The sequence below is a fragment of the Camelus ferus genome, chromosome 20, assembly GCF_009834535.1.
Source record: "Camelus ferus isolate YT-003-E chromosome 20, BCGSAC_Cfer_1.0, whole genome shotgun sequence".
Lineage (NCBI taxonomy): Eukaryota > Metazoa > Chordata > Mammalia > Artiodactyla > Camelidae > Camelus > Camelus ferus.
This window is the reverse complement of record NC_045715.1, coordinates 39,502,249-39,516,209: the sequence shown is the minus strand read 5'-3', so window position 1 is coordinate 39,516,209 and position 13,961 is coordinate 39,502,249. Positions and strand designations below refer to the sequence as shown.

Genomic DNA, 13,961 nt, shown 5'->3' with positions numbered 1-13,961 from the left:
AATTGTTGTAGTCTTTGGTGATATACATATGTTTTTAAGGAAATTATTTTTAAAATGTTAGAAATCTAAATGTGTTACACAAATTTCTTTCAACAATTACTTATATTTGAAAAAAACTAAATAAAAGTCACTCACAATTTTTTGTACATGAATCTAAATTTCTTTCAAAAATTTGATTGTAGTCAGGTACTAACCTAGTATTATTACAATAATCACAATAATAATCAATACTCTCTTATCTAGATGGGAACAATGTCCCTTATCCAGATGTTTCTGGAGGTGGGGAAGAAATGCATAAATTGCTATTTCCTGTATCCTTTCCAGCAAAAGTTTTTCCCGCTAAAGTCAAGGTATAATACAGTGCTTGAATTTATATGAAATTCACTTGGTTCCATACATCAATTAGTCTTTCAAGGTCAATAACAATATGGGAATCCATTCAATGGGTCATGTAGTGCCTCTCAATTATAATGGTGGTCATTCCCTCTACTCTCTTGAAGATCTCTATAAAAACCATTTCTACTGCAAGAACAAAATAAATGACTGAAGGTTCATCTATACTCTAGTGGGTGTAGAGAGACCCACCGAAGGCTCACTGAATCAGACAAACAAATGAACACACACGCAGATAAAGAGTGGCGAGGTACAGAGGGGATGTGAGGCAGAAGGTGTTTCAGCTCTCAAAGGACCCTTGAGCAAGGATACAGCTTTGGGCAGCTTTCAAAAAAGCATGTGCATTTTAATGATTCCTTTGAAGGAGCTTCCAGTGTTCCAGTGGAGGGTAAGTGTGAAATATCCTAACAGAACAGGAGCAGCAGGTTAAAACAGACTGAAGACCCTCTATGAGTTCTAGACAAAGACGAGGAGAGATCATTTTAGGACGTCTGAGCACATATTTTGGGAGGGTGTGCTGAACACGTCAAAAAGGATGGGGAAAAGAGCACACGGAATTCAGGATAAGGAATACGTGGGTCAACAGAGACCAAGAAATGTTTAAGTACCATACGGAAAAGTGATATCTAAATACATGGGATGGGCATTGATTAAAAGAAAGTCGTTGGAAAAGATCAGTAGTCAACATAATAGCTCCTCAGATTTCTAAATTTTCCTGGAATACAAGGGTATTCCGGTTGACATTCTACTGAAGAGAATGCATTCCAGAAGCACTGTCAATTTTTTTTTCTTTCTCATACAAAATGAGTGTCATTATTATCTCAACTGAGATCTAAATTCATCAGTGAGAGACTAGGAAACTGATATGAATGAAACTGAAATCACAGAGCCCATCAAATCCTCTTTCCTATTTCCTTTAGAAAAATAAAAAGTGATGCTCTGCAGTGGTCTCTGTCTGGTAAAGATAAAACTAGCTTAAGATGTAGGCTACAGGATGGCTTTTAGAAAACCACGTTGCTTAGAAAAATAGGTGTTTCGGAGATGGTAACTGGCAACCAGGCACAGAAGGAAGCCCCTCTCTCTGGGACTGAGTGGGGCAAGACGGGACACAGAGCAAGTGGGTGCTTCTGAACACATTTTGGAAGTTTAATTTTCTGCATTAATCTGCATAAGGAATTGATTTCAAAAGCAGTACAAGGGAGCGCGGCTGCCTTTGATCTTCAAGGGGCCAGATTTGGGGCTGATTTATACTCCTGGCAATTTAGTGCTTTAAAAAGTTGGCAGTAGCTTGAGTCGAGAAAGAAAAAGTGGGCCTTGGGGCAAATTTCATTGAAGAAAACGTCTGATGTATTTCAGAGGATTCTGAAGGCAACATCAAAAGGATGTTTTTAAAAGACACTGAGAGGCTGAACGGCCCAGGAGGACAAACATGTTACAGTAGCAACAGGCAGGCGTCCTGCAGGTGGAGGCGGCAGCTTCCCGTCCCCCAGCACGCTCTCAAGGCCAGTGCTTGTGACCCATAGCCCTTTTACACATCTAACAGTTACAAAACAGAATACAGTGTCTGTCTTTACATATCTTTGTTTCTTAGGTCCTGTTGGGATTAAATTCAATACACAAATTTCCAACACTACAAACAACTCCATATAAAAAAGCCACGCAAGTTCACACGTGCAAAGTTTAGAGACAAAAACCGTGAGTTACAACCACTGCTTGCCTGAAGGAGACTGTAAAATGATTCTCATTGTAATATTCATGAGTTGGAAATACTAAAATTCGAAAAAAAATTGTGTAGTGGACTATAAAATGCAGTGTTTGTGGACATAAGGAGAAGGAGCTAACCTTAAGGACGGTGAGTTTTGGCATCATTCTCTCAGGATTATGGAGGAACGCAGTGCCTCCTTACAGACCTGACTATCAAGAAATAATTTCCCTGATCCTAAAACATTTGCAAATGTAAACAATAGATGCACAAAGTCTATTTATTTACTAATTTGTTACAAACAAAACGCTGAAAACAATCAAGAGAAAGTGCCCATTAGAATAATTTAATAATAAGGCATATTTTCTCCAAATTAAGTGATTAGCCACAAAGCAGTAGAGCTGGATAAATCATTCTTAATGTGTTTGAACAGCCTTCTTATATTTTCTATAATTGAAAAATCTTAAATGTCTTTCAATTCCTTGAATTACTCAATTAAGTTAGCAAATTACCTTGTAATTAGAGACGAACGGAAAGAGAATCTACCCCAAAAAGTCAAGTAGTAAAATCAAGGAAAGGTCATTTCCTCAAGAATCCCCACACTTATGTCTTCCTCTCTGTTGGAGAGGAATGACACCATCACATTAATGATCAGCTCAAGATTTTATAATTTTTATTATAAACCTGAAATCCATCCACACCGTGGTGTCCTGCTCAAAGTTCACAGCATCACTCCACACTACATACTTGACAGCTGACAAATAACTCAGCCCCACAGATATTTTTCTAAGTGAGAAGGTTATTCTGGCAATAATCACTCAGCAGGAGAAGAAATCACCATTTTTGAAATAAAATATTGTTTTCAAAAGGTTGATTTTAATTTTATTGTTATAGTATAAAAGCAAGCAAAAATAAATATGGGTCAACTTGATGGACAATTCTGTCTCTCGGTGCTCTTTTCCTGGGAAAGGGTTCTCAGGGATCTTTTATGTATGATAAGCAGATTATGAAATGCACATTGCTATAATAAATTCAAGTGGCTTGGCATTATATTCATCAATTAAAGATGGTAAATTTATAAGGCATACACTATTATTTGATAACATTCTTCAAAACTATTCATCATTAAGAATGATCATTTTTCACATTCTTCCATACTTGACATGAAAAAGTACACCAAAATGTGAGCATGATCAGTGAAGTTAAAAATGTAATGGCTCACCAAAAAAATGAACAATTTAAAATAACAGCAAACTCTCTAAGTATTCCATCTATAACAAAGCTGTGTCTTTGAGCAATCCCCACTTATCACATCTGTAAAATAAGTTTTGTATATTCTGTGATTTACAAGATTAGTCTCAGCTCAACCATTCTGTGATTCTGAAAATTCAAGGAGGTACCATAATTTGCTAGTAAGACATGGTTTATTTCAATACGCATAGGGAGTTTCATTGTTTAGAAATGTTTCTATAAATTAAGAAACTAAATCTCACACAAAAAGTAGACACTCTAAAAATAGTCTTGTTTCAGTATCCATCATTATAAACGTGCATTAAAAATCAAACATAAACTACTGTAATATTCAGCGTAAAACTCACTCATACTGTCACTTGGGAGCCATCAGGATGTGAAATGCTTTCCACACCTTACCAACATAATTTGGTCAGACATAGAGCTTCATTTTACTGAGAAGGAGGATCTGAGTCCGTGACTAGGTTTCCCACAGCCAGAGAATAGACAAGTGTTAATCTGAGAAACAGTATTGAGTTATATAATATTTAAATATATGCTTTAAAGAAAGAGCCTTGTACTCTACCTGGACTGTAAGGGGTCAAATCATCTAGTTCCTTAAGAGAGACATTATTCGTAATATCTCATCACATTTCTACCATATTTCATTACTTTGTAAAACTTTTCATGAATTTAATATTCATCAAAGTATAACTGTAAAGTAAATTTAATTTTAAAATATGTACCCACTGAATGCACCTTGCAATAAAGTAAGTCTCTTTCAAGATAAACACAGAAGCCGAAAACTTGCATGCCCAAAAAAACCTCATCTGAAAGTTAAATTTTATGGTCTGGTGTGCTGTAACAGTTTATCCTGTTTGAAATAATTATAAACACAACCTTCTACTGAATCATGCTTACTAAAATTTACCATATTAGAAGACAATTGGTAAACTATAGCATTTATTTCATTTATTTCTGTAATCTTTATTATTAGGATAATTACATGGTCCTTGCTTCAGACACACCTTTCGGAAAGTTAATTACCAGCTTAAGTCTTTGAGTTTCCATTTTTTGGCCAATGCAATTTATTTGAAAATAAAAAACTGCCTTTAACCGTGGAATTTATGAATATAAGTGATGAAAATATGCCACTGAATGCTACGTTTTATAACCATGATTCTGGAGATAAAAATATCACAGGATGACACATTGTCTCCTGAAAAAGTACTTTCAAGAGAATATCATAATTATTTTTACAAATGAACCCTGAATCTAGAAGACCAGAGGTTACATACAATCCGAGGGTCTAATAAAGATGATACAGGCTTCCTAGACATAGAAACTCTCTGCTGAGTGGCTAATGCTGCATGTTTAGTATCATTCATTCTGCTCGCTTCTATATATAGTAAGCAAATGCATTTCAACATGAACCAAAACATTACTGAGTGTGTGTATTTGGACAGTCAAATTATTGAACTACTTACACATTAAATAAATGATTGCAATGTCTAGTTATGCGTCCCACATTCACAGAATAAAAATGCTACAACATCCCACTGAAAATTACTCTCACCCTTGTACTTTCACAGAGCTTTCCTTCTTCTATGTCGGTATCATGCATATGTGTATATTAATATAACAAAGCTTTATGTGTCTATTTCATGAACGGCAATGAATCAAGTATCAAGTCTTATTTTTATCGATTTCACCTTAATTCTATGAGAACAAAGCATATGTGGCAGTACCTTTGGATACTGTCTGACAGGAATCAATACCCTTTCTGAGAGCTTTATGTTTTTGTTGCTGATGACGTCAAGATATTTCTTCTCTTCATCGTCTTTTTTTCCATCAGAACCTTGAAATTTTTCAATTTCTGAAAAAAAAATTTACAAGAAAATACAGTAAATTAAATGAGAATTCATCATAAATATGCTGATTGTTCTTATCACTCTCCTGAAAAACGAATTTGAAAAATCTTTTTTTTAAATTGAAGTATTGTCAGTTACAGTGTGTCAATTTCTGATGCACAGCATCATGTCCCAGTCATGCATACACACACATAGATTCGTTTTCATATTCTTTTTGATTAAGGTTACTACAAGATTTTGAATGTAGTTCGCTATACTCTATGGAAGAAATTTTTTTAAATCTATTTTTATATATAGTACAAATATTTGCAAATAATGCAATTTTGAAGAATCTTGATAAAAGGACTAAATAACACCTTGTTAAAAGCTACGTCAGCACCGTTACCATCTGTAAGATGATCCCTGTCAACTAAAACTAAAACGTGATGATTGAGGGTCTGACTGTCTTCTGTGAAACAAATGATGCAATTAATTTTTAACGTCTTCAAACAAAATGTGAGAAAGAATATGCCATTTAAAGAATGTAACTATTTAAAATATCTAAGCAAACAATTTTCCTAGGAGCAGTGAACAGAACAAATATATTCTAAGGTTAAATGTTTTATTTTTACTCAGAATTATTCCTTAGAAAAAAAATAATCAAAAATAGTAATCATCCATTATCTAAAATATGGTAGTAAAGATAAACAGCGTGCTATTTTATATTCTAATCAAACTTAAATGCAATTTAAAAAGGGGTCACAGAGAAGTCATATAAAAGATTAAATTTGTAAATGTTATCATTCATATTCATCAACATGAAATTATCTGTCTAGATGTTTAAGAGGTGCTGTTCATTTTCCCCTAAGAGAATGTTCCCAAATGGATATTTTTAAGCAAATGTATACTATTTATCATTCTTCCTTTTTAAAATTAATTTATTCCACAAAGATCTTTGAACCTCTACTATAGGTACCAAAAGTAGAACAGAAAACAAGAAAATGTCTCTGCTTTTACAGAATCTATGTTCTGACGGGGGAAATGAATAATTATAAAATGAATATATATGCACATGCATATTTATGTGTAGAGGTAAATAATAAATACAGTCAAGCTACTAAGAATATAAAAGAGAGCACAGTCAAGGAGCAGGGCTATTACTTTAGATTTATAAGGTAATATTTGAGCGGGGTCCAGAAACTAAGAAAGAGTAACCTATGAGGAGATCAAGAAGTCAAATTTTACAGTGCGATGGAGCAGTGGCTTGACTCACTCTTGGAACAGCAGAAACAAGATGGCTTGTGTGTTTGAAGACTAGTGGGTGTAGAGAAAACCTTCACAGGTGGTTAAAGGACAGATGATATGAGCGTGTAGGACAGGGGACATTTTCTGCTTTTTCTCATGAATGAAGGGAAGCCCCTGGGTGGTTTTGCTGAGGGAGTTCGGCCATATTTGATTTCATTTGTAAAGATAACATCAGATTGACAACCAATCATGGCAGAGAACAAGCAAAGAAACCAGCTTGGGTCTGTCCAGCAGAGAGATGACGCTGACTTGGTCTAAAAAGGAAGGGATGAAATGGTGAGAAAAAAATGTATGACCTAGAGTCACTTCATGCAACTCACTGTGGAAAATCAATGTTTTGGTGAAATCTTGAAAACTGACTTTCCCTTATTTCTTGTATGTATATTAGATAGTTATTATTATCATAAAATCACCTGTAAATATGTCTTCCCTCCTTGCTCTTGGCCAATTATGCTATTTCAAAGCACTATTTAAATTAAAATATGAATGTGACAGTTTTTCAGCTCTTTTGGTTCTATTAGAGATGCAACAAGAACATTCTGTTTCTCTTATTTTGGAGTAAAGAAAAGATGATGACACTTTTTTTTTTTTTTTGCCTTTCTCAAAAAATTAGTTATTCACTTAAATTTTTTAAATTATAATTGACTTAAAATAATACATTAGTGTCAGGTGTACAATGTAGTGGTTTGAAATTTTTATACATTACAAACCGATCATCAGTGTAAGTCTTGATGGAGATTTTGTCTCCATCTGTCACCACACAAAGGTCTTACAATATTATGAACCATATTCCCTATGCTGTGCATTACGTCCCCCTGCCTTGCTTTATAATTGAAAGTTTGTACTGTTCCCTTCCCTGTTTGACCCATCACCTCATCGCCCTCCTTTCTGGCAACCACCAGATTGTTCTCTGTTTCTATGAATTTTTTTCTGTTTTGTTATGTTTGTTCACTTTTTTTGGTTTTCTAGGTTCCACATATAAGTGAAACCATACAGGATTTGCCTTTCTTTGACTCTTTTCACTTAGCATAATACCCTCTGAGTCCATCCATGTTATTAAGTATGGAAATTCTTAATTCATATTAATTTATATTACATTTTGAAACAATTATTATTTAAAGGTCTGAGGACTTCTAGAGGGAAGAGGAATACTGTATTGCATCAAACAGCTTTGTTTTTGTTATTTTATTTTTAATAAGCATCTTTTCATAAGTAATTTCACATAGTTTATATGAAATCCCTGTAAAATTCCAGGTTATAATCTTTTAACATATTATTTATTTGGCCCATGTGCAATTTGTTAAAAATCTTTTTGAAGTCAGATTACATTGCTCACTAAGATAATACCTGAATGAATGCCATGCTGCATAGTTTGTACAGTCATTTACAATGACTTTTTCCAGTTACATGTTCTAATTTCCCCGAAGACAATTACCTTAAAATAAATTGAGCTTTTTGGAAACTAATTATATGTAGTACGTCTATAATTTCTACTTTGTATGGTAGCATCAGATTCTTATTTTTGTACTCCAGAGTATCAACAAGTCACTTTAACTGTCTTTGTAAACCAAGAAGCATTCTCTACTCAAGTCTTTCAATTCCTGATAGAATTATTACATACAGAACTCTGACAACGGCAAAGAAAAGGCTACTCATTATATCCTCTGATGCTGATGACAAACTTTTGATCTCCGCACTTTGGGTACATGCACTTACCCACCTAATAACTTTCTTACTTGTTCACTGAGACAACAGTAATGGGGACACACTGAAGAAGCCACTGAGTCCCCGATGACTAAGTGTTATGGTTTCTTCTCTTGTCACTCTGTCATAGAAATAAATTACATTTGTCTGACATTATTTGCTTTCTACAAAACTATTACCTAGGCATTTTTAGCTATGCAATTTGATCAACTGATGATTAATTCCAAAAACTTTTCCATGAAGAAATGGAGCTAAATGAGATAGAGATAGCATTTCTACTGTTTTTTCTGTTCATTTCTATACTTTCTTTTAAAAATTTTCATGGTCATTTTGCCCTTCCGATAGTTTCAGGGAGTTATCAAGCATATCTATATGACTAACAGCTCAGTACTGCATTTCTCCACTGTGTAGTAACAGAATGGAGTACACCAAACTTGCATGTCTTTAAAACAATGAAAAGCAATGTCTACATAAGTTTCCTTTTCTAATTTTTAGTTTAAAGTAATTTTACATCATAATTAATGCATGCTCCTTGTGGAATATTTAGACAACATAGGTATCCATAAAAATGGAAAGGCATTCATTATAATCCAGCAATAATTGAACAGTTTTGTGTAGAGATGCTAAGTCATTTTAGAGAGGAATACCAGAATATATAATCAGTTATTAACACATCTAAAGGAAGAAATTGACAGCAATACAATAATGTAAGGACATTTAACACCCCAATTACATCAATGGATAGATCATCCATCAACAAGGAAACACTGACCTTAAATGAAACATCAGACATGATTTTATAGATTTGTATAGATTTGTTCCATCCAAATGCAGCAGAATACATGTTCTTCTCAAGAGCACATGGAACTTTCTCAAGGATAGACCATATGCTGGGACTCAAAACAAGTTTCAATAACTTTAAGACTTATATCATATAAAACCCCTTTTCCAATAACAATGATATGAAAGTCCAAATCAATTACAAGAAGAAAACTGGAAAAATCCAAATATGTGGAGAACGAACAACATGGGACTGTACAACTATTAGGGCAATAAAGAAATCAAAGGAGAAATAAAAAATTACCTGAAGACAAATGAAAAAAATGACAGACCAAAATCTATGAAAGACAGCAAGTGGGAACTACAAGGGAAGTTCACAGCAATACAGGCCTACCTCAAAAACAAGAAAAACCTCAATCACCTACACCCAAAGAAAATAGAAAAAGAACAAAGGAAGCCCAAAGTCAGTAAATGGAAGGATATAATAAAAAATCATAGCAGAAATAAACGAAATAGAGACTTAAAAGACAAGCAAAAAAATAAAGGAAACTGAGAGCTGGTTCTTTGAAAAGATAAACAAAGTTAACAAACAGCTAGACTCACTAAGGAAAAGAGAGTGAAGGCCCTGATGGTAAAATCAGAAACAAAAGAGAAGAAATAAAAATGGATACCACAGAAATAAGGAGGATTTTAAGAAGATTATGAACAGCTATATGCCAACAAATTGGACAACCTAGAAGAAATGGACCAATTCTTAGAATCATACACCCTTTAAAGACCAAATCATTAAGATGATCATCTTAATAGGCGCAGAAAAAGTTTTTGATAAAATTCAACATCTATTTATGATAAAAACTCTCCAGAGAGTGGGCATAGAGGGAACATACCTCAACATAACATAGGCCATATATGACAAGGCCATATCATACTTAATGGGGAAAAGCTGAAAACATTTCCTCTAAGATCAGGAAGAAGACAAGGATAAGGATGCTCACTCTCGCCATTTTTATTCAACATAGTTTTGGAAGTTCCTAGCCACAGAGAAGAAAAAGAAATAAAAGGAATCCAAATTGGAAGAGAAGAAGTAATACTGTCATCATTTGCAGATGACATGATATTTACTATACAAAGAAAATCTTAAAGACACTACCAGAGAGCTCATCAATGAATTCAGGTAAAGTTGCAGGATACAAAATTAACATACAGAAATCAGTTGCATTTCTATACACTAATACTAAAACAACAGAAAAAGAAATTAAGGAGACAATCCCATTTACCATTACCTCAAAAAGAATAAAATACCTAGAAATAAATCTACCTAAGGAGGCAAAGGACCTGTACTTTGAAAACTATGACAATGATGAAAGAAATTGAAGATAACACAAACAGATGGAAAAATATACTGTGTTCTTAGAGTGGAAGAATCAATATTATTAAAATGGCCATACAACGCAAAGCAACATACAGTTTCAATAAAATCCCTATCAAATTACTAATGGCATTTTCCACAGAATTAGAACAAATAATTTTAAAATTTGTATGGAAACACAAAAGACTCTGAAGAGCAAAAATAATCTTGAGAAAGAAGAATGGAGCTGGAAGAAACAAGCTCCCTGACTTCAGACTATACTGAAGAGCTACAATAATCAAAACAGTATGATACTGACACAAAAACAGACACATAGATCACTGGAAGAGGATAGAGAGCCCAGAAACAAACCCATGCACTTATGGTCAATTAATCCATGACAAAGGAGGCAAGAATGTACAATGGAGAAAAGACAATCTCCTCAATAATAAGTGGTGCTGGGAAAACTGGACAGATACCTGTAAAAGCATGAAATCACGGCAGTTTTTTGGTTTTTTTTTTTTTTTTGGATTTTCTTTTGAATCTAGAGTAATGGAAATAAAAGCAAAATAAACAAATGGGACCTAATTAAACTTATAAGCTTTTGCACAGCAAAGAAAACCATAAACAAAACAAAAAGACAACCTACAGAATGGGAGAAAATATTTGCAAATGATGTGACTGACAAGGGCTTAATTTCCAGAATATATAAACAGCTCATACAGCTTAATAACAAAACAAACAAACAAACCCAAATAACTCAATCCAAAAATGGGCAAAAGACTAAATAGACATTTCTCCAAAGACATACAGGTAGCCAACAGGTATATGAAAAGATGCTCAATACCACTATTTATTAGAGAAATGCAAAGCAAAACTACAATGAGGTATCAACTCACACTAGTCAGAACGGCTATCATCAAAAAGAATACAAATGATAAAAGCTAGAGAGGGTGTGGAGAAAAGGGAACCCTCCTATATTGTTTGTGGGAATGTAAATTGGTGCAGCCACTATGAAGAACAGTATGGAGGTTCCTCAACAACTAAAAATAGACTTATCATATGATCCAGCAATCCTACTGGCATATATCAGGAAGAAACTCCAATTTGAAAAGATACATGCACCCCAATGTTCACAGCAGCACTATGGACAATACCCAAGAATGGAAGCAACCTAAATGTCCATTGACAAATAAATGGATAAAGAATAGTGTGTGTGTGTGTGTGTGTGCGTGTGTGCGTGCGTGCTTGCGTGTGTGTGTATATACATGGTGGAATATTACTCGGCCATAAAAAAGAATGAAAAATGCCATTTGCAGCAACATAGATAGATCCAGAGGTTATCAAATTAAGTGAAGTAAGTCAGAAAAAGACAAATATCATATTATATCAATGATATGTGGAATCTAAAAAAAATACAAATAAATTTATTTACAAACCAGAAACAGGCCCACAGGACAAAGAAAACAAACCACACTTACCAAAGTGTAAGGGGGGAGGGATAAACTAGAAGTTTGGGATTAACATGTACACACTAATACATATAAAACAGATAAATAACAAGGACCTACTATAGAGCACAGGGAAATGTACTCACTATGTTGTAATAACCTATAGTGAAAAATAATCTGAAAAAGAATATATATGTGTATGTATAACTGAATAATTTTGCTGTACACAAGAAACTAATACAACACTGTAAATCAACTATACTTTAATCAAGTCAAACAAAAAAATTAAATAAATAAAATATACAAAAAGTTATAGAGTATGAAAGGAATAAACAAAAATAACAAAACAAAAAATAAAACAAAATAATAAACAAAAAATTTTAAAAATAAAAACAAAGAAAGAAACATTTAATTACCAAGTAGACTCTGAAAATAATTTTCAGTGCAATATATGAGAAAAGAACATTTATATGCAAAGTATAATTGTAAAATATACTGAAGCAAAGAATGTGGAATTCGTCTGGGAAGAACATGAGTTTTTGTCAATAAAATGTAAATGATCTTTCAATATAACAACGAGGAATGATGCCAGTATTGACCTGTTTTGAAGTTTATGCTCATCTAAAACCGAAAGTCAATATATGGTTGTTAAAAAAATCCTTTTATTTATAGACATTTTCAGAAGGAACTTTATAATATAAATAGTGGCCATCTGCCTGGTGATTAGAACTCCTTATTATAGATGGAGCATGAACAACTTACAGTTACATAATATGACTGAGTAAAGGGCATCTCACTTGTCCCACCTTCAAATTAAAACTTTTTATTTACTAAGCAAAAATGTTTTCTGCTCTTCATATCTGAATGCAGAACCAAATCTTTAACGATTAGCGTCAATAAAATAAAAGAATAATTTTCATGTTCCTTTGAAAACCCCTTCCCCAGTGAAATTTCAGAGATCCGTGTCCTATAAAACAGCAGGCCTCTAGCATTTCACAATTTAAGTCCAGAATGAATTCGCAAATATACCATAAATAATAACTATTCATTTTGAAATATAAACTTAACCTTAATGAAAGAATACGAGGAAATGCTTTAACACAAGTTTCACTTCATTGATATTGATCAGAAAGATGCACACTTTCCAATTTCAGTCTCAAAGAATGGGTAAGAAAACGCCAAAGGTATTTTGACACAGATAATATTTTTAGCATCATAACCCTGTGGGGTCAGTAATAATAATCCCACTTTTCAAATAAACAGAACTTTAAAAAGCAAATGTAACAGATAAATACAAAAAGGAAAATAATAGGGAAAAAAAAAGAATTTAAAAATTTGAGATAAGCAGCCCTGAGTGTAGCCTTACATGTTCTAACTTGTCTTGAATAAGGATTTCCTGTACAATTCTTTTTTTTTTTCCATACACTTTGCAACCTTTTGTATGTTTTATCTTAGAATATTTTTAGTCCTATTTACAAGCTGCCTCAAACCCATCTCAGAAATAAGTGATAAATACCACTGTACTTTTAAATGATTTGATATTGTGCTTAATAATTATTAAGCCAACAATCACTACAAATGCAAAATTTCTCTGAGTTCTGTCTGTGGTTTTTGGAATTAAATGTGAGCTCTGAAAGTAGCTCTGTCACTTGAGAGGCACATCGTCTTAAGCAAGTTAATTAGTCTCAGTTCCTTTTTTTTAAAAAGGAAACTACATCTAGCAAATGATGACATTAAGTGAAGTAGCATTTTGTGTCTCCTTCTCTGGCAATAATTATCACAGTTTTGCCATCATAATGGTTCATACTCATCACCCTCTGTATATAATCTCTGAGCAGCAGGTGTATTTTCATGGCCCCTGTATGCAGCCCAGTGACGGACCGGGTAGAAGAAATGACTCTCTAAACCTGGGCTTTCCACCAAAGAAAAATGAAATGGGTAATTTCTTACAGAACAGAGCTTAAACGGTAAGACAGTAACCTTAGGTGTGGACAATGATGGTAGCGAAACAGACGTGAAAAATGAAAACTTCAAAAGCAACGTCAGCAGGTCCAGTGGATACTGGAGGGGATGGGAAGTCATTCTCAGACATGGAATAACAGTTTCCTTTTTACTGAGGGCATGAGTAACTATTTCAGACCCATTGATGGTAAATGAGTAGTAAAAATTTGCAAATGAAATTAATTAACAACCTACAC

The 13,961-nt window shown here is 33.6% G+C and overlaps 1 protein-coding gene across 2 annotated transcripts in view; it reads right to left on the bottom strand.

Moving 5' to 3' along the window:
* The window catches only part of KHDRBS2 (KH RNA binding domain containing, signal transduction associated 2), a 507,201-nt gene that overhangs the window by 420,132 nt on the left and 73,108 nt on the right, over positions 1-13,961 (bottom strand). For both annotated transcript variants that reach the window (XM_032463333.1, XM_006187704.2), the window contains exon 2: positions 5,074-5,201. In XM_032463333.1, coding sequence (XP_032319224.1) covers positions 5,074-5,201 — 128 coding nt within the window. The remainder of the gene's footprint in view (positions 1-5,073; positions 5,202-13,961) is intronic.